The sequence below is a fragment of the Nerophis ophidion genome, linkage group LG08 (genome assembly GCF_033978795.1).
Source record: "Nerophis ophidion isolate RoL-2023_Sa linkage group LG08, RoL_Noph_v1.0, whole genome shotgun sequence".
Lineage (NCBI taxonomy): Eukaryota > Metazoa > Chordata > Actinopteri > Syngnathiformes > Syngnathidae > Nerophis > Nerophis ophidion.
Window position 1 is genome coordinate 17,360,957 of NC_084618.1, and position 27,372 is coordinate 17,388,328.

The window sequence follows — 27,372 nt, forward strand, 5'->3', positions numbered from 1 at the left end:
ATTATGAGCACATGGTGCGTTCAGGTGCTCTAGGGCCGCAGAATCATTTTTTTATGCATTTTTATTTAAAAAAAAAAAAAATTATTAAATCAACATAAAAAACACAATATACACTTACAATTAGTGCACCAAACACCTCCCTTTTTCATGACAAAAACCTCCCTTTTTCATGACAAAGGAAAAAAAATAAAAAAGATCCCCCCCCCGGGCCGCGGGACAAATTATTAAGCGTTTACCGGTCCGCGGATACAAAAAGGTTGGGGATCACTGCCCTACGTACATTATGATCACGTGTTGCGTTCAGGTGCTCTAGGTATATTATAAAAAAATGTTGCATTTAGGTGCATACTTTAGGTACATTATCAAGACATGATGCGTTCAGGTGCTTTAGGTACATTATGAGTACCTGGTGCGTTCAGGTGCTCTCGGGGGACAATTATGTCTTAAAGTTTTTTGCGTCTATCTTTTTTAAGCCTTTTTTTGCGCGCAAAATACAATCTTAAAAAAAAACCCTCCAGAAATGGATTTTCAATATAAATCAACACATGGTGCGTTAAGGTACATATTGAGCACGTGGTGCGTTCAGGTGCTCTCGCCCCCTCCATTAATTGTCATCTCCAAGCTGAGGGGACAATTAGGCCTTAAAAATGTTTGCGTGCACAACGCAATCTTGACAAAATACAGAAATGGATTTTCAATATAAACCCCGCCCCTTGTCGCATCTTTCCTGTAAATTGGCCGTCATATGCAAAAAAAAAAAAAAAAAAAGGGCCGGCTGCTTTTTCGGATACGTCAGCGGGATTCTCAGGTCATTTGCCACAGAGGATGCTGCCAGACGCGGCGTCCGGGCTCTGAAGGTGACTGGCGTCCCGTGTCATCCATCACGCCGGCTTCCTTTAAGTTGACGCATAATAGAGCCTCTCAATCACCTCATTGTCGCCTCCCTTTCCCTCGCCGTCCAGAGCGCCGGCTGACAAGGGAGTCAAGGTTGCATCCCTCTTCTTCCGTTATTTACACTTCAGGTGTTACGGCCCGTGCCGGCGACCACGTCGGCGTCCGCGTCAGCCGTTAAGCGTCCAGGGTGTCAAACAGGTGATGATAAGCTGTTTGAAAGCCTGTCCGGTCTCGCTCCTCGCCTCCCCGCAGGCGGCACACGGGACCTTGAAGAGGGGTGCGCGCCTCAGCGGCGGGAGGCTAAATCTTCCTCCGTGATGGGATGGCAAACATTACGGCCGGCTTTATCGACACCGACGCGTCCAAAAGTGGCCCCGTAAATTTGCGGGCGGCGTGACGGGCGCCGCTTACAAATGTTAGCTTGACCTCCTTTTCACAGGTGCGAGCGTGGTTGTTGTGATGGCATGGGCTTTATCCTGATACGTCAAGGACTCTTTGGCCCCGTTTCCGCCGCACACCAAGTCTGATTATTTTGCCCGAAGTGATTGTATTGCACCATATGTCCCGGCAAGAAATCTGCGTTCAAAGGACTCCGGCTTATTAGTGATTCCCAAAGCCCCAAAAAAGTCTGCGGGCTATAGAGCGTTTTCCGTTCGGGCTCCAGTACTCTGGAATGCCCTCCCGGTAACAGTTCGAGATGCTACCTCAGTAGAAGCATTTAAGTCTCACCTTAAAACTCATTTGTATTCTCTAGCCTTTAAATAGACTCCCTTTTTAGACCAGTTGATCTGCCGTTTCTTTTCTTTTTCTTCTATGTCCCACTCTCCCTTGTGGAGGGGGTCCGGTCCGATCCGGTGGCCATGTACTGCTTGCCTGTGTATCGGCTGGGGACATCTCTGCGATGCTGATCCGCCTCCGCTTGGGATGGTTTCCTGCTGGCTCCGCTGTGAACGGGACTCTCGCTGCTGTGTTGGATCCGCTTTGGACTGGACTCTCGCGACTGTGTTGGATCCATTGTGGATTGAACTTTCACAGTATCATGTTAGACCCGCTCGACATCCATTGCTTTCCTCCTCTCCAAGGTTCTCATAGTCATCATTGTCACCGACGTCCCACTGGGTCATTATTGTCACCGATGTCCCACTGGGTGTGAGTTTTCCTTGCCCTTATGTGGGCCTACCGAGGATGTCGTGGTGGTTTGTGCAGCCCTTTGAGACACTAGTGATTTAGGGCTATATAAGTAAACATTGATTGATTGATTGATTGATTGATTTTTAAACGCTCCAAAGTGCTACGAATGCATCAAAAACGGTACTAAACTCTGTTTGAAAAGTACCGGTTCCCCATTTTTTTACGAGCAGAGGAGCGTGTTCGGCAGGACTAAAACATCCACAAAGGTTATTAAGCAGTTTGTGTCAAGTGTGACCATGTTGGTTGGTGGGTTTTTTTTGCACCATGATTAGGGAAGGTTGTTTGGATTGGGCAATATACAGTCAAAAGTTGCCAGACACTTGTAAAGAACATAATGTCCACGGCTGTCTGGAGTTTCCAATAATTTCTACTTATTTTTTTTGGGATAGAGTGATTAGAGCACAAACTTGTTGGTCACAAAAAAAAAACATTCATGAAGTTTGCTTCTTTTATGAATTTATTTACTGAAAATGTGAGGAAATGACATGTCCCTTGGCAAGTTTCACTGCAATAAAGCACTTTTGGTCGCCATCCTCAAGCTCCTGGCAAGATTTTGGTTGAATTTTTGACCACTCCTCTCGACAAAATTGGTGCAGTTCAGCTAAATGGGTTGGTTTTCTTATATATATATATATATATATATATATATATATATATATATATATATATATATATATATATATATATATATATATATATATATATATATATATACATACATACATACATACATACATACATACATACATACATACATACATACATACATACATACATACATACATACATACATATATATATATATATATATATACATATATATATATATATATATACATATATATATATACACATCAAAGCGCTTTTGGTAGCCATCCACAAGCTTCTGGTTGAAGAAACATATATATATATGTATATATATAGATAGATTAGATTAGATTAGATAGTACTTTATTTATTCCGTCAGGAGAGTTCCTTCAGGAAAATTACAATTTTCAGCACAATCTCATTCAAGATCAGACAAACATTACAGGGAGACAGAACAGGATCGCTGACGGGTCTGCCGGCTTCCAGCGCCCCTCACAAAAAAAAAAAAAAAAAAAAGATGACATACAGGTAAACAAGGGGTTGGGGGAGATGGTACAAAAAAAAATAGAAGATTAAAAAATATATATATATATATATATATATACATACATACATATACATACAAGAAATATATATACATATATATATATATATATATACATATACATATATATATACACATCAAAGCGCTTTTGGTAGCTTCTGGTTGAAGAAACAAGTATATATATATATATATATATATATATATATATATACATGTATGTATGTATATACATGTATCCACTGGATGTGAATTCTCCCTGCCCACTGGGTGTGAGTTTTCCTTGCCCTTTTGTGGGTTCTTCCGAGGATGTTGTAGTCGTAATGGTTTGGGCAGTCCTTTGAGACATTTGTGATTTGGGGCTATATAAATAAACATTGATTGATTGATGGTATGTAGATATATATACATAGCGGTATAGCTCGGTTGGTAGAGTGGCTGTGCCAGCAATTTGAGGGTTGCAGGTTCGATTCCCACTTCCGCCATCCTAGTCACTTCCGTTGTGTCCTTGGGCAAGACACTTTACCCACCTGCTCCCAGTGCCACCCACACTGGTTTAAATGTAACTTAGATTTTGGGTTTCACTATGTAAAGCGCTTTGAGTCACTAGAGAAAAGCGCTATATAAAATATAATTCACTTCACTATATATATATATATATATATATATATATATATATATATGTCTGTATGTAAATATATATATGTGTGTGTATTTGTGTTTATGTATACATGTGTATGTATGTGTATATATGTATGAATGTGTATATATGTACAGTATATATATACAAACGTGTGTGTGTATATATGTATGTTTGTGTGTTTATATTTATATATGTATGTAAGTATGTGTTTGTGTGTGTGTGTGTATATATATATATATATATATATATATATATATACTATATATATATATAAAAAAAAAATATATATATATGTATGTGTGTAAATATATATATGTATGTATGTGTGTATATGTGTTTTTAATTAAAACTTAGTATACCTTGTTATGAAGACATAACGTCCTCATTTCAGATTTCCGTAACAAAGAAAAGTGACGCCATACAGCAGCGTGTTCTTTCATTTCATATTCAATTAGCTTATTTAGTCCGCACACCTCGGCTTGTTAATACCTTTTTTATATTAATTTGTATTCTAAAAAAGAAGCATATTAGTTTATGTTAAAAAAAAAAAAGAAAAATTCTGTGGAATTTGCACGTTTTTTAAGATGAACACCGTATTTATTGTTGCTGGCTGCGGTGTTGTTGCCTGACCCACGTGCGCACGGATCTTCCTTTCCAACGGCGGAAAAGCCGAGGCGCCGAGTGCGTGGAGTAGCAGGATTTAATAAATGTGTCACCTCTTTCTGTCTTAATGCAATTTCCCCACTGCTGAAAAGGTAAAAGGCCAGCTTTAGAGAGTGCAAAAAGGCCTGTGAATGGCGGTGTGGCTGCATGCTGGTACTTGTGTTTCTATTCATTACTTGCATTGAGTCTGCTTTGGACTGAACACTTTGTCCATTTCCATCTAAGCAGGTCCTAATTGGGACCTTTTTTATCCTCACGGAGGTAATAACCAGGTTCTGGAAGGCAACCCTGCCATTGCACTTAAATGCAGTTAAGTTTTATTAAGGCGCCCTCTCGCGTGGACGCATTTAGGCTCGCTTTGATGTGTCCCTGAATGCCACAGCCATGCTAAGAGCTTCTTTTTTGATTATTTCCTGTGGGCTTTCAAACTAATATTTGACTTTCTCCGCTCTAAATGTTTTTATTACTTTTGTAAACCGGAGCTAGCTTGGCTTTTCCAGATAAAAGAGAAATATGCAAGTTTTCTGGTCTGTCTTTCTTGCACTTTGCAAACCACTGGACCAACAAAGTTGCCATCATTAGCTTAGCGTTACGTAGCAATTGATTGTTTCGTAAACAGGATCCAGAACTGTCTCCCCACTTTTGATGGGAAGTAGCTTCTTTTTTTTTGACATTTTACTTAATTTCTCATGTGGTAACAAACATATCGGTTAACAGGATTACATCCAAGGACTATTTACTGTATTTACATTTCTTGATTGGAAGTTGCTTTTTAGACATTTTTCTTAATTTTTCATGTAGTAATAAATATATTAACAGGATAACTTTCATGGATTATTTTAAAATTTTTGATGGGAAGTTGCTTTTTAGACATTTTCCTTTATTTCTCATGTGATAATAAACATATTACTGTCAACACAATAACATCTAGAGATTTTTTTTCAATGTTGAATGGGATGTTGCTTTTTAGACATTTTCCTTCATTTCTCATGTCATAATAAAGGTATTACTGTCGTTAACAGGAAAGCATCAAGGGATTATTTTTCAATGTTGAATGGCAAGTTGTTTTTTTAGACATTTTCTTTCATTTCTCATGTATCATAAACATCCATTCATCCATTTTCTACCTCTTGTCCCTTTACTACATATTTAGGGATTTTTTCAGTTTTTTATGTAGTAAAAAACGTATATAATGTACAGGAAATATTATTAAACTTTCGATGGGGAGTTGCTTTTTAGACATTTTTCTCCACGTTTTCAAATTGTATTAAACGGACAAGCGGTAGAAAATGGATGTATGGGTATTAACAGGATAACATTTCGGAATTTTTTTCCCCAACTTTTGATGAAAAGTTTGCGTTTTTAGACATTTTCCGTAATTTCTCATGTAGTAATAATCATATTGGTTAACAGGATAACATTCAGAGACTATTTATTAAAAAAATTTGATTGAAAGAAGCTTTTTAGACATTTTCCTTTATTTCTCATGTAATAATAAACATATTGCTGTCAACACAATAACATCTAGGGATTATTTTTCAATGTTGAATGGGAAGTTGCTTTTTAGACATTTTCCTTCATTTCTCATGTCATAATAAACGTATTACTGTCGTTAACAGGATAGCATCAAGGGATTATTTTTCAATGTTGAATGGCAAGTTGTTTTTTTAGACATTTTCTTTCATTCCTCATGTATCATAAACATCCATCCATCCATTCATCCCTTTTCTACCTCTTGTCCCTTTACTACATATTTAGGGATTTTTTTCAATTTTTTATGTAGTAAAAAATGTATATAATGTACAGGAAATATTATTAAACTTTTGATGGGGAGTTGCTTTTTAGACATTTTTCTCCACGTTTTCAAATTGTATTAAACAAGGGACAAGCGGTAGAAAATGGATATATGGTTATTTAACAGGATAACATTTCGGAATTTTTTTTCCAACTTTTGATGAAAAGTTTCCTTTTTTAGACATTTTCCTTCATTTCTCATGTAGTAATAATCATATTGGTTAACAGGATAACGTTCAGAGACTATTTATTAAAACTTTTTGATTGAAAGAAGCTTTTTGGACATTTTCCTTCATTTCTCATGTAATAATAAACGTATGACTGTCAACACAATAACATCTAGGGATTCTTTTTCAATGTTGAATGGGAAGTTGCTTTTTAGACATTTTCCTTCATTTCTCATGTCATAATAAAGGTATTACTGTCAACAGGATAGCATCAAGGGATTATTTTTCAATGTTGAATGGCAAGTTGTTTTTTAGACATTTACCTTCATTTCTCATGTATTATAAGCATCCATCCATGTTGTACCTCTTGTCCCTTTACTACATATTACATTTATTAATTTTTTCATGTAGTAAAAAACGTATTTAATTTGCAGGATATATTATTAAACTTTTGATGGGGAGTTGCTTTTTATACATTTTTCTCCACGTTCTCAAATTGTATTAAACAAGGGACAAGCGGTAGAAAATGGATGTATGGGTATTAACAGGATAACTTTTCGGAATTTTTTCCCCAACTTTTGATGAAAAGTTTCCTTTTTTAGACATTTTCCTTTATTTTTCATGTAGTAATAATCATATTGGTTAACAGGATAACATTCAGAGACTATTTATTAAAACTTTTTGATTGAAAGAAGCTTTTTAAACATTTTCCTTCATTTCTCATGTAATAATAAACGTATTACTGTCAACACAATAACATCTAGGGATTATTTTTCAATGTTGAATGGGAAGTTGCTTTTTAGACATTTTCCTTCATTTCTCATGTCATAATAAACGTATTACTGTCGTCAACAGGATAGCATCAAGGGATTATTTTTCAATTTTGAATGGCAAGTTGTTTTTTTAGACATTTTCTTTCATTTCTCATGTATCATAAGCATCCATCCATCCAGTCATCCATTTTCTACCTCTTGTCCCTTTACTACATATTTAGGGATTTTTTTATGTAGTAAAAAACATATATAATGCACAGGAAATATTATTAAAATTTTGATGGGGAGTTGCTTTTTAGACATTTTTCTCCACGTTCTCAAATTGTATTAAACAAGGGACAAGCGGTAGAAAATGGATATATGGGTATTAACAGGATAACATTTCGGAATTTTTTTTCCAACTTTTGATGAAAAGTTCCCTTTTTTAGACATTTTCCTTCATTTCTCATGTAGTAATAATCATATTGGTTAACCGGATAACATTCAGAGACTATTTATTTAAAGTTTTTGATTGAAAAAAGCTTTTTAGACATTTTCCTTCATTTCTCGTGTAATAATAAACGTATTACTGTCAACACAATAATATCTAGGGATTGTTTTTCAATGTTGAATGGGAATTTGCTTTTTAGACATTTTTCTTTGTTTCTCATGTCGTAATAAACATATTACTGTCTTTAACAGTATAACATTTAGGGATTATATTTCAGTGTTGAATGGTAAATTGCTTTTTAGACACTTTCCTTCATGTGTAAATGCGTCCATTCACCCTTTTCTGTCTACACACCTTGTCTGCTTGTAAGTACTCTGTGTGCGCGCGCTGCCGAACATGCTCCTCTGCTTGTAAAACCAGCGCCGTCATGCAGCCAACCGGTACTTTTCAAACAGGGTATAGTACCGTTTTTGATGCATTAATACCGCAATACTATACCAGTACCAGTTTTCCGTACAACCCAAGTACAGGGTTTCCCACAGCACTTTGCTGTTAAGGCGGCCGCCTTAACAACAAATAGCCACTGCCTAAACTAAAGTCTTAACACGCTGCTCCGCTTAGGTCTGCCTCTGCCTCTGTCAGTACGTCTCTGCAGCACCCAGTATTGTCCTACCCACACAACCATCTGATTGGTTACACGCAGAGTGGTAACAGCCAATCAGCAGTGCGTATTCAGAGCGCATGGAGTCAGTGCTCCTGCGGTGGAGTGAGCAGATAGGTGTTTAGCAGGTACGCATAAGGCAGCGGACTCTCCCCAAATTATAATAAACACTTCCACGTCAACTACTAGTAACATCACTCTGAGCCAGTTAACGTTCTAGAAACATAGGCGGCAGCTCAGCTTGCTCGCAGTCCTTGAGGTGAAGGCTAATTAGCTTTCAGCGTAACGTTAGGTCACTGTGCGATGTGTGTCCTTCCGTGCGTGTGTGTGTGTGTGTGTGTGTTTGTGTTGCGGACAGCAAAGCCCTGTCTGTCAGAGAGAAAGACTAGCATTATTGACCTACGGTTAACAACTAAGTTATTTCACTTTACCTTTTTCATTGTTGATTGAGCTGTGTTGAAGCAGCAAAAAAGGACTTTATGTTAAATAAAGAGTTTATGTCTCTGATAGTGTATATAATAATGTAAGTGCATTATAAGGCTTACATGAACTCCATGGTGTTCAGGGATGAATAGTCTCTCCTATTGCTATTGTACTATTTTTTTCAGCTACAGTCACATTAATCATTAGCAATGTAGCAGCCTAGTTTTGAATGGCAGGGTTCCTGCTATCACATGTTGATAAAAATATAACATTTACATGATAAAAATTACTACAGGCTTCCCAAATGCTGTAATAAATTAATCATGATGAGTTGAGCATATGTCATTATTTTGACTTAATAAATTATTAAGTCATAATAATGACGTACTTATTAGTATCTCAAGTAACTAGAACTACTTTGTTTTTACTTTACGTAAAAAATATCGAGATATACATCGTATATCGCCATTCAGCAAATGGAGCGGAAAACACAACGAAAAGTTCTTCACGCGACGAAGCCGGCCTACTTCACCACAGTCTGTAGTCTATTGCCCCCCCAGACTTTGGTAGCAACGACGAGGTGGTGACGTGATGGCGACAGGCCGAGTTGCACCGATCCTTACACCCACCCACCCCCACCCCCTGGAGAGTCCCCACCTTAACTAACATATTTTCTGGGGGAAACACTACTAGTGGGTATGTAGATATTATGAGGACTGGCCCATTTTAGACATTTTCCTTCAATTTTAAGTAATGTTGTTTGTTAGTGAACATCATAAAATATTTATGTTTCTTCTGGGAAAATGCTTTTTTAGGCAGTTTATTTTTCTATACAATTCTTAGTGAACAAGACAAAATACATAAGGTGACATTTTCTTTTCACTTCTGTCTGAGTCTTAATGTTAGAATAATTGTTTCTAAATTATCACAAAAAACTTTGTATTACATCGTGTTCCGGACACGAAGACAAAAGGCTGAAACCTTCAAAGAACAATGCTCGTAAAACTTCACTGGGACTACAAAGCGGACAGATGGCAGGATATGTCCAACTTCCACAGGAAGTCCTTTTGAAGTATTTTTACAAACTCTTTTTGAACTATTTATGGAACTCTCTTTGAACTATTTTATGGGACTCTCTTGGAACTATTTTATGGGACTCTCTTTGAACTATTTGACGAACTCTCTTCGAACTGTCCGGTAACCGAAGGCAACGCTGTTTACGACCCACTTTCCTGAGGAAGCAGCTATGGGAAGGAAGGGAGAGAAAGTGAAGTGAATTATATTTATATAAAATAAATAAATAAATGGGTTGTACTTGTATAGCGCTTTTCTACCTTCAAGGTACTCAAAGCGCTTTGACACTACTTCCACATTTACCCATTCACACACATATTCACACACTGATGGAGGGAGCTGCCATGCAAGGCGCTAACCAGCAACCATCAGGAGCAAGGGTGAAGTGTCTTGCTCAGGACACAACGGACGTGACGAGGTTGGTTCTAGGTGGGATTTGAACCAGTGACCCTCGGGTTGCGCACGGCCACTCTCCCACTGCGCTTTTCTCTAGTGACTCAAAGCGCTTTACATAGTGAAACCCAATATATGTTACATTTAAACCAGTGTGGGAAGCACTGGGAACAGGTGGGTAAAGTGTCTTGCTCAAGGACACAACGGCAGTGACTAGGATGGCGGGGTCAAAAAACGGAGGAGGAGTACGATCTTAGGGCAGAGCGTGGTGCAGGACTGTACAGAGAGTACTGTGGCCATGTCTCTCCTCAGATCTGAGTCCAAATTGAATTCTGTCTCTGTTTGATTCTTTGCCTTTTGTCTTGTTTAATAGATGTCATCAGTGTTTGAACCTGACACTTAATGAAAAAGAAGCCAGACTTCAATGATATCAACGCGCTATCCTTATGTCTCAGTCCGAGTGCTGTGTCGTCCGCCCAGGCCCAGGTCACCACGCCGACGTTCGGGCCGGTGGAGACCCACGAGCTGCTTCACCACATGACGGGGAAAGGCCTGTCGGCCAAGTACCACTTCCCCAGGCAGCCCTGCCTCTACCAGTCCGGCATGGTAGCCGTGCAGCTCACGCTCACCAACTGCTCCGACCGCACCTTGGAGGAGATCCACATCGGGGAGCGGAGCCCGGCCAGCCTCAAGATCCATTGCTTCAACCCCATCGGTGAGCACCAAACATCCTCCTCATTTACGTTTTTGCAATGACTATTGTGGACTCTTCTCTGCATACTTGTTTTCAAGTCCATCAGTATTACCTCAGCTGTTGGTTAGCATCGATCACGACACACGCACACACATTCTGCCGCCAAATCCGTCACGCACACGGCGTGCCGAGCGGCCGATTGCGGCGCATTGATCCTGCGTCGAAGGAAGCGGCGCAGGCAAGCGGCGGGTGATTTGGAATCGATCGAGCCAAGACGAGGCTGGAGCTGACAGATATTTATGGAGAAGCCACAGTTTGGAACTGTTGGACGTCTGCAGGATTGCACACAAAATAATTTTGACACTTTTCAGGCTCCTTTCGTCCGTGGGTCCTGTCGCATTTCATCTCCTCGCCGGTTGTCCTGGAAACGGCACCCACATGTGTCGGGAGATTGCCTCTCCAGCCTGAAAACGACGACGCCCGTCTCGTCCGCTCTCTTTCTCCTGCTCCGCCCTTTTCCACGCCGCACTCGTAACCCCCGCCCCCCCCACTCTGTCTCTCCTTCCTTACAGAGCTTTTGGAGCCAGGGGCCTCCGCCACAGTTTCCATGGGCGTGGACTTCTGCGACTCCACGCAAGCGGCAAACTTCCAGCTGTGGTAAAACGCGCCGGCATCAGATCAGATTTTTGTCTCCTTTTAGTTTATGCCGTTTTCTTGTTCGTTAGTGAGGGTTCGCAAAGCAATTGACTTTGCAGAGGGACGGCGCATGTGCTAAAGAAAAAAATAGTTAGAAAAACACTTTAATAATTTTTTTTAACTATAATTCAATAATAATGATAATATTTTTTTTTCTTAAGTAATGAATTAAAAAAAAAATGCTTTCAGACCATTTCCATGCAACTTCTTATGAAAAGGTTTCATTTAAATTATTTTATCAAATTTTACCAAACAAAATCGATTTAAAAATATTTTGATTGTTTTTTTAATAAGAATTAATTAATAATAATTTATTTATTTATTTTTAAGAAATTAATTTTTTATTTTTTATTTTTTTTGACCATTTCCATGCAACCAAGAGGGGTTTCCTCTAACCTTTAACCTCTAATGAAAAAGTTTCATTTAAAGTGTTTTATCAAATATTACCAACAAAAAAGATTTAAAAACATTTTAATAATATATAATTTTTGATAAGAATTCATTAGTAATCTTTTCTTTCTACATTTTTTTCTTTAGGAATACATTTTTAAAAACATTTTTCAACCATTTCCATGCAACCAAGAGGGGTTTCTCAAACCTGTAACTATTTACGAAAAAGTTTTATTTAAATTATTCTATCAAATTTTACCAAACAAAGTCGATTTAAAAACAATTAAATTGTTTTTTTTAGTAAAAATCCATTAATAATAATACATTTTTTTTCTTTTTTTTTTTCTTTAAGAAATACATTTTTAAAAATATGTTTTTAGACCATTTCCATGCAACCAAAAGGGGTTTCTCTAACCTGTAACTTCTTATGAAAAGGTTTCATTTAAATTATTTTATCAAATTTTACCAAACAAAATCGATTTAAAAACATTTTAATTGATTTTTAATAAGTATTCATGAATAATAATATTTTTTTGATTTTTAAGAAATACATTTTAAAAAATATGTTTTTAGACCATTTCCATGCAACCAAAAGGGGTTTCTCTAACCTTTAACCTCTAATGAAAAAGTTTCATTTAAAGTGTTTTATCAAATATTACCAAAAAAAAAAGATTTAAAAACATTTTAATAATATATATTTTTTAATAAGAATTTATTAGTAATAATTTCTTTAAAAAAAAATTTTTTTAGGAATACATTTTTAAAAACATATTTTACGACCATTTCCATGCAACCAAGAGGGGTTTCTCAAACCTGTAACTTCTCACGAAAAAGTTTTATTTAAATTATTCTATCAAATTTTACCAAACAAAATCGATTTAAAAACAATTTAATTGTTTTTTTAATAAAAATCCATTAATAATAATACTTTTTTTTTCTTTTCTTTTTTTTCTTTCAGAAATACATTTTTAAAAATATGTTTTTAGACCATTTCCATGCAACCAAGAGGGGTTTCTCTAACCTGTAACTTCTTATGAAAAGGTTTCATTTAAATTATTTTATCAAATTTTACCAAACAAAGTCGATTCAAAAATATTTTAATAGTTTTTTTAATAAGTATTCATGAATAATAATATTTTTTTGATTTTTAAGAAATACATTTTAAAAAATTTGTTTTTAGACCATTTCCATGCAACCAAGAGGGGTTTCCTCTAACCTTTAACCTCTAATGAAAAAGTTTCATTTAAAGTGTTTTATCAAATATTACCCAAAAAAGATTTAAAAACATTTTAATAATATATATTTTTTAATAAAAATGTATTAGTAATAATTTCTTTAAAAAAAAATTTTCTTTAGGAATACATTTTTAAAAACATATTTTTCGACCATTTCCATGCAACCAAGAGGGGTTTCTCAAACCTGTAACTTCTCACGAAAAAGTTTTATTTAAATTATTCTATCAAATTTTACCAAACAAAATCGATTTAAAAACAATTTTATAGTTTTTTTAATAAGAATTCATTAATAATATTACTTTTTTTTCTTTAAGAAATTAATAAAAAAATATATGTTTTTTGACCAATTTCCATGCAACCAAGGGGGGTTTCCTCTAACCTAAAGAAAGTTTCATTTAAATTGTTTTATCAAATATTTCCCAAAAATTAATATAAAAACATTTTAATAATATATATATATATTAATAACAATTCATTAGTAATATATATATATTTTTTTTCTATAGGAATACATTTTTAAAAACATATTTTTCGACCATTTCCATACAACCAAGAGGGGTTTCTCAAACCTGTAACTTATTACGAAAAAGTTTTATTTAAATTATTTTATCAAATTTTACCAAACAAAGTTGATTTAAAAACAATTTAATTGTTTTTTTAATTGAAATCCATTAATAATAATACATTTTTTTCTTCTTTTTTTTCTTTAAGAAATACATTGTTAAAAATATGTTTTTAGACCATTTCCATGCAACCAAGAGGGGTTTCTCAAACTTGTAACTTCTTATGAAAAGGTTTCATTAAAATTATTTCATCAAATTTTACCAAACAAAATCGATTTAAAAACATTTTAATTGTTTTTTTAATAAGTATTCATGAATAATAATATGTTTTTGATTTTTAAGAAATACATTTAAAAAAATGTGTTTTTAGACCATTTCCATGCAACCAAGAGGGGTTTCCTCTAACCTTTAACCTCTAATGAAAAAGTTTCATTTAAAGTGTTTTATCAAATATTACCCAAAAAAAGATTTAAAAACATTTTAATAATATATATTTTTTAATAAAAATTGATTAGTAATAATTTCTTTAAAAAAAATTTTATTTAGGAATACATTTTTAAAAACATATTTTTCGACCATTTCCATGCAACCAAGAGGGGTTTCTCAAACCTGTAACTTCTCACGAAAACGTTTTATTTAAATTATTCTATCAAATTTTACCAAACAAAATCGATTTAAAAACAATTTTATAGTTTTTTTAATAAGAATTCATTAATAATATGACATTTTTTTCTTTAAGAAATTAATAAAAAAAAAAAATGTTTTTAGAGCATTTCCATGCAACCAAGGGGGGTTTCCTCTAACCTAAAGAAAGTTTTATTTAAATTGTTTTATCAAATATTATCAAAAAATTTATATAAAAACATTTTAATAATATATATTTATTAATAACAATTCATTAGTAATAATTTTTTTATTTTTTTTTCTATAGGAATACATTTTTAAAAACATATTTTTCGACCATTTCCATGCAACCAAGAGGGGTTTCTCAAACCTGTAACTTCTTACGAAAAAGTTTTATTTAAATTATTCTATCAAATTTTACCAAACAAAGTCGATTTAAAAACAATTTAATTGTTTTTTTTAATAAAAATCCATTATTAATAATTAAAAAAAATTCTTTTTTTTTTTTCTTTAAGAAATACATTTTTAAAAATATGTTTTTAGACCATTTCCATGCAACCAAGAGGGGTTTCTCTAACCTGTAACTTCTTATGAAAAGGTTTCATTTAAATTATTTTATCAAATTTTACCAAACAAAATCGATTTAAAAACATTTAATAGTTTTTTTAATAAGTATTCATGAATAATAATATTTTTTTGATTTTTAAGAAATACATTTAAAAAAATTTGTTTTTAGACCATTTCCATGCAACCAAGAGGGGTTTCCTCTAACCTTTAACCTCTAATGAAAACGTTTCATTTAAATTGTTTCATCAAATATTACCAAAAAAAAGATTTAAAAACGTTTTAATAATATATATTTTTTAATAATAATTCATTAGTATTAATTTCTTTTTACATTTTTTTCTTTAGGATTACATTTTTAAAAACATATTTTTCGACCATTTCCATGCAACCAAGAGGGGTTTCTCAAACCTGTAACTTCTTATGAAAAAGTTTTATTTAAATTATTCTATCAAATTTTACCAAACAAAATCGATTTAAAAACAATTTAATTGTTTTTTTTAATAAAAATCCATTAATAATTATACTTTTTTTTCCCTTTTTTTTTTCTTTAAGAAATACATTTTTAAAAATATGTTTTTAGACCATTTCCATGCAACCAAGAGGGGTTTCTCTAACCTGTAACTTTTTATGAAAAGGTTTCATTAAAATAATTTTATCAAATTTTACCAAACAAAATCGATTTAAAAACATTTTGATTGTTTTTTTTAATAAGAATTAATTAATAGTAATAAATTATTTATTTATTTTTAAGAAATTAATTTAAAAAAATATTGTTTTTAGACCATTTCCATGCAACCAAGAGGGGTTTCCTCTAACCTCTAATGAAAAAGTTTCATTTAAAGTGTTTTATCAAATATTACAAAAAAAAAGATTTAAAAACATTTTAATAATATATATTTTTTAATAACAATTCATTAGTAATCATTTCTTTATAAATTTTTTTCTTTAGGAATACATGTTTAAAAACATTTTTCAACCATTTCCATGCAACCAAGAGGGGTTTCTCAAACCTGTAACTTCTTACGAAAAAGTTTTATTTAAATTATTCTATCAAATTTTACCAAACAAAATCGATTTAAAGACAATTTAATTGTTTTTTTCAATAAGAAATCATTAATAATATTACTTTTTTTTTCTTTAAGAAATTAATAAAAAATATATATTTTTAAACCATTTCCATGCAACCAAGGGGGGTTTCCTCTACCCTAAAGAAAGTTTCATTTAAATTGTTTTATCAAATATTACCAAAAAATTAATATAAAAAGATTTCAATAATATATATTTATTAATAATAATTCATTAGTAATATTTTTTTTTTTTCTTCAGGAATAAATTTTTAAAAACATATTTTTTGACCATTTCCATGCAATCAAGAGGGGTTTCTCAAACCTGTAACTTCTTACGAAAAAGTTTTATTTAAATTATTCTATCAAATTTTACCAAACAAAATCGATTTAAAAACAATTTAATTGTTTTTTTTAATAAGAAATCATTAATAATATCACTTTTTTTTTCTTTAAGAAATGTATAAAAAAATATGTTTTTAGACCATTTCCATGCAACCAAGGGGGGTTTCCTCTAACCTAAAGAAAGTTTCATTTAAATTGTTTTATCAAATATTACCAAAAAATTAATATAAAAACATTTTAATAATATATATTTATTAATAAGAATTCATTAGTAATATATATATTTTTTTTTCTTTAGGAATTAATTTTTAAAAACATATTTTTCGACCATTTCCATGCAACCAAGAGGGGTTTCTCAAAAGTGTAACTTATTACGAAAAAGTTTTATTTAAATTATTCTATCAAATTTTACCAAACAAAATCGATTCAAAAACAATTTATTTGTTTTTTTAATAAGAATTCATTAATAGTATTACATTTTTTTTCTTTAAGAAATTCATTTAAAAAATATGTTTTTAGACCATTTCCTTGCAACCAAGAGGGGTTTCCTCTAACCTGTAACCTCTGAAAAAGTTTCATTTAAATTATTTTATCATAATATTACCAAAAAATGTATTTAAATACATTTTAATAATATATATATTTTTAATAAGAATTCATTAGTAATAATTAATTTTTTTCTTTAGGAATACATTTTTAAAAACATGTTTTTAGACCATTTCCATGCAACCAAGAGGGGTTTCTCAAACCTGTAAACTCTTACGAAATAGTTTCATTTAAATTATTTGACCAAATATATAAAAACGTTATTAACACAGAAAATATGCAATACTTTCCCCAAAAATATCGCAAAATGTAATATTTGATGTGAAGTAATTGGAGCCTTAAATATGTCAATCATTCATAACATTGATTTTAGTTCATTATTATTTTTTGAGTGATGAAAATTTCAAAAAAAAAAATCCCACTTAAATTCTTAGGGGAAAAAATTCATACAATATTTTTTATTTTACTTTAACACTTAAATTTCCAGAATAATGTTAATTATGCGTTTTTATTTTTTGTTTGTTGACACCAAAAAGGGACAAGCGGTAGAAAACGGATGGATGGATGTTTGTTTTATTCCTTTTGTGTCATTAAAACGTTGTTATTAACACACAAAATATGCAATAATTTCCCCAAAAAATATTTAAAAATTTAATATTTAATGCAAAGTAATTGGAGCCTTGAATATGTCTAATTCATAACAACATTGGTTTTTATTCATTATTATTTTTTGAGTGATGAAATTAAAAAAAAAAATCCCACTAAAGTTCTCAGGGACCCAAAAATGCCCCACTCATAAAATTGTTAAAAATAATTTGTTATTTTTTATTTTACTTTTAACACTTACATTTTGAGAATGTTAGTTATACATTTTTTGTTGTTGTTTGTTTGTTTTATTCCATTTTGTGTCATTAAAACGTTATTAACACACAAAATATGCAATATATTCTACAAAGAATATTTCAAAATGTACTATTTGATGTGAAAAAAGTCTCACTATAGTTCTCAGGGACCCAAAAGAGCCCCATTCATAAAATTGTTAAAAATAATTCATACATTATTTTTTATTTTACTTTTAACATTTACATTTTGAGACCGTTGATTAGAAGTTTTAATTATTTGTTTATTTTATTTTATTTTTTTATTCCCTTTGTGTCATAAAAACATTGTTATTAACACACGAAATATGCAATATTTTACCCTAAAAATATTTCAAAATGTAATATTTAATGTGAAAAAAATCGCACTTAAGTTCTAAGGGACCCAAAAGGGCCCCACTCATAAAATTGTTGAAAATAATTCATACATTATTTTTAATTTTACTTTTAACACTAGAATTTCGAGACCAACGTTGATTATAAATGTGTACTATTTGTTTTTGTTTTTGATAGTTTTTTTTTTATTCCCTTTTTGTCATAAAAACACAAAATATGCAATATTTTCCCCCAAATTTTTTCAAAATGTAATATTTAATGTGAAGTAATTGCAGCTTTAAATATGTCAATAATTCATAACATTTGATTTTGATTCATTATTATTTTTTGAGTAATGAAAGTTTTAAAAAAAAAAAATCCCACTAAAGTTCTCAGGGACCCAAAAGGGTCATACAATTGTAAAATATAATTCATATTATTTTTTGTTTTACTTTTAACACTTGAATTTTGAGAATAACGTTAATTACTAGTTTTTATCTTATGTTTGTTTTATTCCTTTTGTTTTAGAAAAACGTTAACACACAAAATATGCAATGTTTTCCCCCCAAAAAATATTTCAAAATGTAATATTTGATGAGAATTGCGGCCTGAATTAAATTATTTGTTTATTTTTATTTTTTTTATGTTTAATCCCTTTGTGTCATAAAAATACAAAATATGCAATATTTTTCCTCAAAACATTTTCAAAATTTAATATTTATGTGAACTAATTGGAGCCTTAAATATTTAAATAATTCATAACATTTGATTTTGATTCATTATTATTTTTTGAGTGATGAAAGTTTGAAAAAAAAATCCCACTAAAGTTGTCAGGGACCCAAAAGGGTCATAAAATTGTAAAATATAATTCATATTATTTTTTATTTTAGTTTTAATACTTAAACTTCGAGAACAACGTTAATTATAAGTTTGTATTTTTTGTTTGTTTATTTTCCTTTTGTTTTAGAAAAATGTTATTAAAACACAAAATATGCAATGTTTTCCCCCCCCCCAAAATATTTCAAAATGTAATATTTGATGAGAATTGCGGCCTAAATTTGTATTATTTGTTTATTTTTTGTTTTTGTTTTTTTTATTCCCTTTGTGTCTTAAAACTACAAAATATGCAATATTTTTCCCCCCCAAATTTTCTAAATATAATATTAAATGTAAAGTAATTAGAGCCTTAAACATGTCAATAATTCATAACATTGATTTTAGTTAATTATTATTTTTTGAGTGATGAAAATATAAAGAAATCCCACTAAAGTTCTCGGGGATCCAAAAGGGAAAATAGTTAAAAAACTAATTTTATTTTTTATTTTACTTTTAACACTTAAATTTTGAGAATAACATTAATCATACGTTTTACTTTTTTGTTTTTTTGTTTTGTTCCTTGTTTTATTATTAACACACAAAATATGCATTGTTTTTCCCCAAAAAATATTTCAAAATGTAATATTTGATGAGAAGCAATTGTGGCTTAAGTTTTTATTTCTTTATTTTTTGTTAGTTTTTTGTATTCAGTAAAACACAAAATATGCAATATTTTTCCCAATTTTTTTTTCAAAACGTAGTATTTATGGTAAAGTAATTGGAGCCTTAAATATGACAATAATTCATAACATTGATTTTAGTGCATTATTATATTTGAGTGATGAAAATGTAAAGAAATCCCAATAAAGTTCTCAGGGATCCCAAAGGGTCCCACTCATAAAATTGTTAAAAATAATTCATATAATTTTTATTTTACTTTTAACACATACATTTCAAGAATAACATTAATTATAAGCTTTATTTTTTGTTTGTTTGTTTTATTCCTTTTGTTTTAGAAAAATGTAATTAACACACAAAATATGCAATGTTATCCCCCCCAAAAATATTTCAAAATGTAATATTTGATGAGAATTAATTGCGGCCTAAATTTGTATTTATTTATTTATCTTTTGTTAGTTTTTTTGTATTCTTTTTGTGTCATAAAAACACAAAATATGTAATATATTTCCCAAAGAATTTTTCAAAATGTAATATTTAATGTGAAGTAATGGGAGCCTCAAATATGTCAATAATTCATAACATTGATTTTGATTCATTATTATTTTTTGAGTGATGAAAGTTAAAAAAAAAAAAATCCCACTAAAGTTCTCAGGGACCCAAAAGGGTCATAAAATTGTAAAAAATAATGATTTTTTATTATTATTTTTTTAACACTTAAATTTCGAGAATTAGATTAATTATAAGTTTTTATTTTTTGTTTGTTTTGTTCCGTTTGTTTGAGAAAAACGTTAACACACAAAATATGCAACGTTTTCCCCAAAAAAATATTTCCAAATGTAATTTTTGCCTGCCCCGCCTATTTTTTATTTTACTTTTAACACTTAAATTTCGAGAATAACCATAATTATTGTTTTTTATATTTTGTTTGTTTTATTCCTTTTGTTTTAGAAAAATGTTATTAACACACAAAATATGCAATGTTTTCCCCCAAAAAATATGTTTCAAAATGTATTTTTTGATGAGAAGTAATTGCGGCCTAAGTTTTTATTATTTGTTTATTTTTTGTTAGTTTGTTTTTTTATAGCCTTTGTGTCATTAAAGCACAAAATATATAATATTTCCCCCCCCAATTTTTTCTAAACGTAATATTTAATGTTAAGTAATTGGAACCTTAAATATGTCAATAATTCATAACATTGATTTTATTTCGATATTATTTTTTGAGTGATGAAAGTTTAAAGAAATCCCACTAAAGTTCTCAGGGCCCCACTCATAAAATTGTTAAAAATAATTCATTTTATTTTAATTTGAATTTTAACATTTAAATTTCGAGAATAACATTAATTATACGTTTTTGTTTGTTTGTTTTATTCCTTGTTCTATTATTAACACCCAAAATATCCAATGTTTTCCCCCAAAACAATATTTCAAAATGTAATATTTGATGAGAAGTAATTGCGGTTTAAGTTTTTATTATTTGTTTATTTTTTGTTAGTTGTTTTCTATGCCCTTTGTGTCATAAAAACACAAAATATGCAATATTTTTCCCCCCCAAAAATTTCTAAATGTAATATTTAATGTGAAGTAATTGGAGCCTTAAATATGTAAATAATTCATAACATTGATTTTAGTTTATATATTATTTTTTGAGTGATGGAAAAAAATCCAAATAGAGCGCCCAGCTCATAAAATCGTTAAAAATAATTTGTTTTTTTTACCGTAACACTTAAATTTCCAGTCCAACTTCAAAGTGCTTTTTCAATCAAACAGCTTAAGACGGACATGTTTAGGTTCAGGAGTAATAATCTAGTTTACCCTCGCCCACACTTTCATCGCCGGCCGCTCCGTGCCGGCGTTCCCACTTGAGACATCAGCAACAATTGATCCCCGCTTCCCCGAGATAACAATTATTCCCTCCGATAATCGAGCCCGGCCAGAATCCACCCGCTAAACGCCGATCAATAACCTTATCAGAAAATCTGCCCGGGACGCAGGAATCAATCCCGCCAGAAGAGAAAAGAAAATGTGTGGGAAGACGTGCGTACTTTCAACACTTTTTTTTTTTTGTCCCTCAGCACCAAAGAGGACCGCTTCAGCGTTTCCATCCAGCCTGCAGTGGGGGAGCTGCTGATGTCCTGCAGCCTGACCGAGGAGGACTTCTGCAGGGAGCAGAGTGAGTCCGCACCCACAACAACAACACAATTCAAACACAAAGCAACACATTCATTTTTGTTTGCTATTATGCAGAATTTAGTGGAAATTACACTGCAAAAAGACAGTGTTCAAAAACAAAAAAAATGCAAAAAATTGCGGTATTTTATTTTATTTGAACTAAGCAAAATGATCTGCCAAAAGAACAAGAAAATTTGACTTGTCAGACTTTCCGAAATAAGTAAAATTAAAGCTGCAAGCAGTGATGGACGGGACCGACTTTTGCTGATGTTTCCTGCCTTTACCCATTCAACATATCTTTACCTGCACGTTACCTACCTTCCCTGCATCCTGGGGTCACACTGATTCCTCGTCCTCCAGTGATAAGGCTACTGGATTAGTGATATAGAAGTAGCTACAACGCTGCTGACTGCGGCCGGGCGCTAACTGGCGAGCCATGTTTTCAAGCACCAATTCCTGAGTTTATAAACAATAATATGATTTTGTGATGCTAAAAAATATTGTTGTAATCATATTCCATAGCTACTGTACTTGGTATCATTACAGTGGATGTCAGGTGTAGATCCACCCCTGGCGTTTGTTTACATTGTGACGCCGGTGAGCTATTGTATCCTCCTACAGCGTATAGTGAAGCATGTTAGCTGTTCCTTGTCCTCCAGTGATAAGGTTACATTATTAGTTATATAGAAGTAGCTACAACACTGCTAACTGGCTACCCAGGTTTTTAAGCACCTCTTCCTGAGTTTATAAACAATAATATGACATTTAAGAAATATATTTTGTGATGCTACAAAATATTGTTGTAATCATATTCCATGGCTACTGTACTTGGTATCATTACAGTGGATGTCAAGTGTAGATCCACCCATGGCGTTTGTTTACATTGACGACGGTGAGCTATTGCATCCTCCTACAGTTTATAGTGAAGCATGTTCAGCTGTTCCTTGTCCTCCAGTGATAAGGGTACTTGATTAGTGATATAGAAGTAGCTACAACACTGCCGACTGCGGCTATCCATGTTTTCTAGCACCTCTTTGTGAGTTTATAAACAATGATATGAGTTTAAAAAAATATATTTTGTGATGCAAAAAAATTTTGTTGTAATCATATTCCATAGCTACTGTACTTGGTATCATTACAGTGGATGTCAAGTGTAGATCCACCCATGGCGTTTGTTTACATTGACGACGGTGAGCTATCGTATCCTCCTACAGTTTATAGTGAAGCATGTTCAGCTGTTCCTCGTCCTCCAGTGATAAGGCTACTTGATTAGTGATATAGAAGTAGCTACAACACTGCCGACTGCGGCCGGGCGCGAACTGTTTAGCCATGTTTTCAAGCACCTTTTCCTGAGTTTATAAACCATGATATGAGTTTAAAAAAATATATTTTGTGATGCTAAAAAATATTGTTGTAATCATATTCCATGGCTACTGTACTTGGTATCATTACAGTGGATGTCAGGTGTAGATCCGCCCGTGGCGTTTGTTTACATTGTGACGCCGGTGAGCTATTGTATCCTCCTACAGTGTATAGTGAAGCATGTTTAGCTGTTCCTCGTCCTCCAGTGATAAGGCTACTTGATTAGTGATATAGAAGTAGCTACAACACTGCCGACTGCGGCCGGGCGCTAACTGGCTTGCCATGTTTTCAAGCACCTTTTCCTGAGTTTATAAACAATAATATGAATTTTTTTAAATATATTTTGTGATGCTAAAAAATATTGTTGTAATCATATTCCATAGCTACTGTACTTGGTATCATTACAGTGGATGTCAGGTGTAGATCCGCCCCTGGCGTTTGTTTACATTGTGACGCCGGTGAGCTATTGTATCCTCCTACAGTGTATAGTGAAGCATGTTTAGCTGTTCCTCGTCCTCCAGTGATAAGGCTATTTGATTAGTGATATAGAAGAAGCTACAACACTGCTAACTGGCTAACTGGCTACCCAGGTTTTTAAGCACCTCTTCCTGAGTTTATAAACAATAATATGAATTTTTTTTAAATATATTTTGTGATGCTAAAAAATATTGTTGTAATCATATTCCATGGCTACTGTACTTGGTATCATTACAGTGGATGTCAGGTGTAGATCCGCCCGTGGCGTTTGTTTACATTGTGACGCCGGTGAGCTATTGCATCCTCCTACGGTGCATAGTGAAGCATGTTAGCTGTTCCTTGTCCTCCAGTGATAAGGTTACTTGATTAGTTATATAGAAGTAGCTACAACACTGCTAACTGGCTACCCGGGTTTTTAAGCACCTCTTCCTGAGTTTATAAACAATAATATGAGTTTAAAAAATATATTTTTTTATGCTAAAAAAATATTGTTGTAATCATATTCCAGAGCTATTGTACTTGGTATCATTACAGTGGATGTCAGGTGTAGATCCACCCAGGGCATTTGTTTACATTGTGACGCCGGTGAGCCATTACATCCTCCTACGGTGCGTAGTGAAGCCTGTTTAGCTGTTCCTCGTCCTCCAGTGATAATACTACTTGTAAGAAATTTACTTTATTTGTCGCCATGGAGGCGAGGATTAGTGATATAGAAGTAGCTACTACACTGCCAACTAACTGACTGGCCATGTTTCCGAGCACCTTTTCCTGAGTTTATAAACAATAATATGAATTTAAAAAATATATATTTTGTGATGCTAAAAAATATTGTTGTAATCATATTCCATAGCTACTGTACTTGGTATCATTACAGTGGATGTCAGGTGTACATCCACCCAGGGCACTTGTTTACTTTGTGACGCCGGTGAGCCATCGTATCCTCCTAGGGTGCGTAGTGAAGCATGTATCGCTATTCCTCGTCCTCCAGTGATAAAGATACTTGATTAGTGATATAGAAGTAGCTACAACACTGCCAACTAACTAACTGGCTGGCCATGTTTTCGAGCACCTCTTCCTGAGTTTATAAACAATAATATGATTTTTTTTTAAATATATTTTGTAATGCTAAAAAATATTGTTGTAATCATATTCCATGGCTACTGTACTTGGTATCATTACAGTGGATGTCAGGTGTAGATCCGCCCGTGGCGTTAGTTTACATTGTGACGCCGGTGAGCCATCGTATCCTCCTAGGGTGCGTAGTGAAGCATGTATCGCTATTCCTCGTCCTCCAGTGATAAAGGTACTTGATTTGTGATATAGAAGTAGCTACAACACTGCCGACTGCGGCTGGCCATGTTTTCGAGCACCTCTTCCTGAGTTGATAAACAATTCGAATTTAAAACAAAAATATTTTGTGATGCAAAAAAATATTGTTGTAATCATATTCCATAGCTACTGTACTTGGTATCATTACAGTGGATGTCAGGTGTAGATCCGCCCGTGGCGTTTGTTTACATTGTGACGCCGGTGAGCTATTGTATCCACCTACAGTGTATAGTGAAGCATGTTTAGCTGTTCCTCGTCCTCCAGTGATAAGGCTACTTGATTAGTGATATAGAAGTAGCTACAACACTGCTAACTGGCTAACTGCCAACCCAGGTTTTTAAGCACCTTTTCCTGAGTTTATAAACAATAATATGAATTTAAAATATATATATTTTGTGATGCTAAAAAATATTGTTGTAATCATATTCCATAGCTACTGTACTTGGTATCATCACAGTGGATGTCAGGTGTAGATCCGCCCGTGGCGTTTGTTTACATTGTGACGCCGGTGAGCTATTGTATCCTCCTACAGTGTATAGTGAAGCATGTTAGCTGTTCCTTGTCCTCCAGTTACTTGATTAGTTATATAGAAGTAGCTACAACACTGCTAACTGGCTACCCAGGTTTTTAAGCACCTCTTCCTGAGTTTATAAACAATAATATGAGTTTAAAAAATATATTTGTGATGCAAAACATTTTTGTTGTAATCATATTCCATGGCTACTGTATTTGGTATCATTACAGTGGATGTCAGGTGTAGATCCACCCATGGCGTTTGTTTACATTGACGACGGTGAGCTATTGTATCCTCCTACAGTGTATAGTGAAGCATGTTTAGCTGTTCCTCGTCCTCCAGTGATAAGACTACTTGATTAGTGATATAGAAGTAGCTACAACACTGCTGACTGCGGCTGGGCGCTAACTGGCGAGCCATGTTTTCAAGCACCTCTTCCTGAGTTTATAAACAATAATATGATTTTTGTGATGCTAAAAAATATTGTTGTAATCATATTCCATGGCTACTGTACTTGGTATCATTACAGTGGATGTCAGGTGTAGATCCGTCCGTGGCGTTTGTTTACATTGTGACGCCGGTGAGCTACGGTGAAAAAAAATATGGGTTTCATTACCTCTCACACACTTTTTCCCCCAAAATCAGCCATCCTAAAGAAAAAAATTGAACGACGTTGATGTTGTCTGTATTTGTGTTTGAGGAGGCCTGCACGGGTCATGAAGGTTTTAACCACCAATGAATTCACTTCCCCAGCCAAATTTGTCAACTTCTTGTTTTGCGCCGACAGGTAAACTCCTGGGCATGAACGAGACCTCGGCGACCGTCGCCACGGCAACCTCGGACGTCTCCGTCACCGAGCGGGTGCTGTCGGCAGCCAACGTGGGCGCGGTGGCGTCCTCGGAGCAGCGCCTCCACAGGTGACCGTGCCGCCTGTGTAATTGGTGTACACAGAGTGTGCTAATGAGCTTCCTCCTCTGTCACGCACACCTGATAGATAATTAGATGTCGCTCTCTCGTCCCTCTGCTTCCTGCTCCGTCACCCCCCTCAACCCCCCCCCCCCCCCCCCCCTTCCTTATCAGCACCCCATCTGTCTCCCCTTCACTTCCTCTTTGTCTTCCCTCCTCATCCCCCTCCTGTCGCCGTGCTCAGGAGTATTTCCCGTAGATTTAACCTGGGGAAGAAAGGACGTGAGCGGGAGGAGGGAGGAGGAGAGGGAGGGGGAGATGCGAACTAACCCGAGTGCGCGCGCCAGCTCGCCAGCTGAAGGACTGGAATGGAAATCAATGTCCAGGCGTCCATATTTCACTTGGCTCGTCCGCCGCACGTCCGTCCTGTCCCGCAGGAAAGTGCGGAAATAGGGTCAAGCCGTCACCACGATTAAACTGGAATTAAAGGTAGCATGGATCACTGGCATTTTTATTTATAAAAGCCAAAAATACAATAAAGTCAACTCTGGCTAGTGTTTGTTAGCATCAGCACAGTCCCTTGTTTAGAATAGAATAGAATAGAGTTTTATTGTCATTATTACAGTGAACAACTCTGAGGTCTCAAGGTTGGCAAATATGCATGGAAACACTCCTACAAACATCACTCCTCGGACGGTTTAGTGAGTACTAATTGTATTAGTTATGTTGTAAAAAAACTTACAAATGTGCTTGGAGTGATGGCTGAAGAATCCTTTCTCGCAAAAACACTATCGACAGTTATATTTCCGGTTCAAAGCGCAAAAATGTGTGTGTGTGTGTATACGTGTGTATATATATGTATATATATATTATGTGTGTTTATATCTATATATATGGATGTGTGTATATATACATATATATATTCGTGTGTTTATATATGTGTGTATATATATATGCATATAT

At 33.5% G+C, this 27,372-nt stretch overlaps 1 protein-coding gene across 3 annotated transcripts in view; it reads left to right on the forward strand.

Moving 5' to 3' along the window:
• The window catches only part of ap3b1a (adaptor related protein complex 3 subunit beta 1a), a 140,472-nt gene that overhangs the window by 101,855 nt on the left and 11,245 nt on the right, over positions 1 to 27,372 (forward strand). For 2 of the 3 annotated variants that reach the window (XM_061907887.1, XM_061907886.1), the window contains exons 23-26: positions 10,716 to 10,950; positions 11,502 to 11,586; positions 21,725 to 21,822; positions 26,291 to 26,420. In XM_061907887.1, coding sequence (XP_061763871.1) covers positions 10,716 to 10,950; positions 11,502 to 11,586; positions 21,725 to 21,822; positions 26,291 to 26,420 — 548 coding nt within the window. The other variant, XM_061907888.1, reaches the window with a different exon arrangement.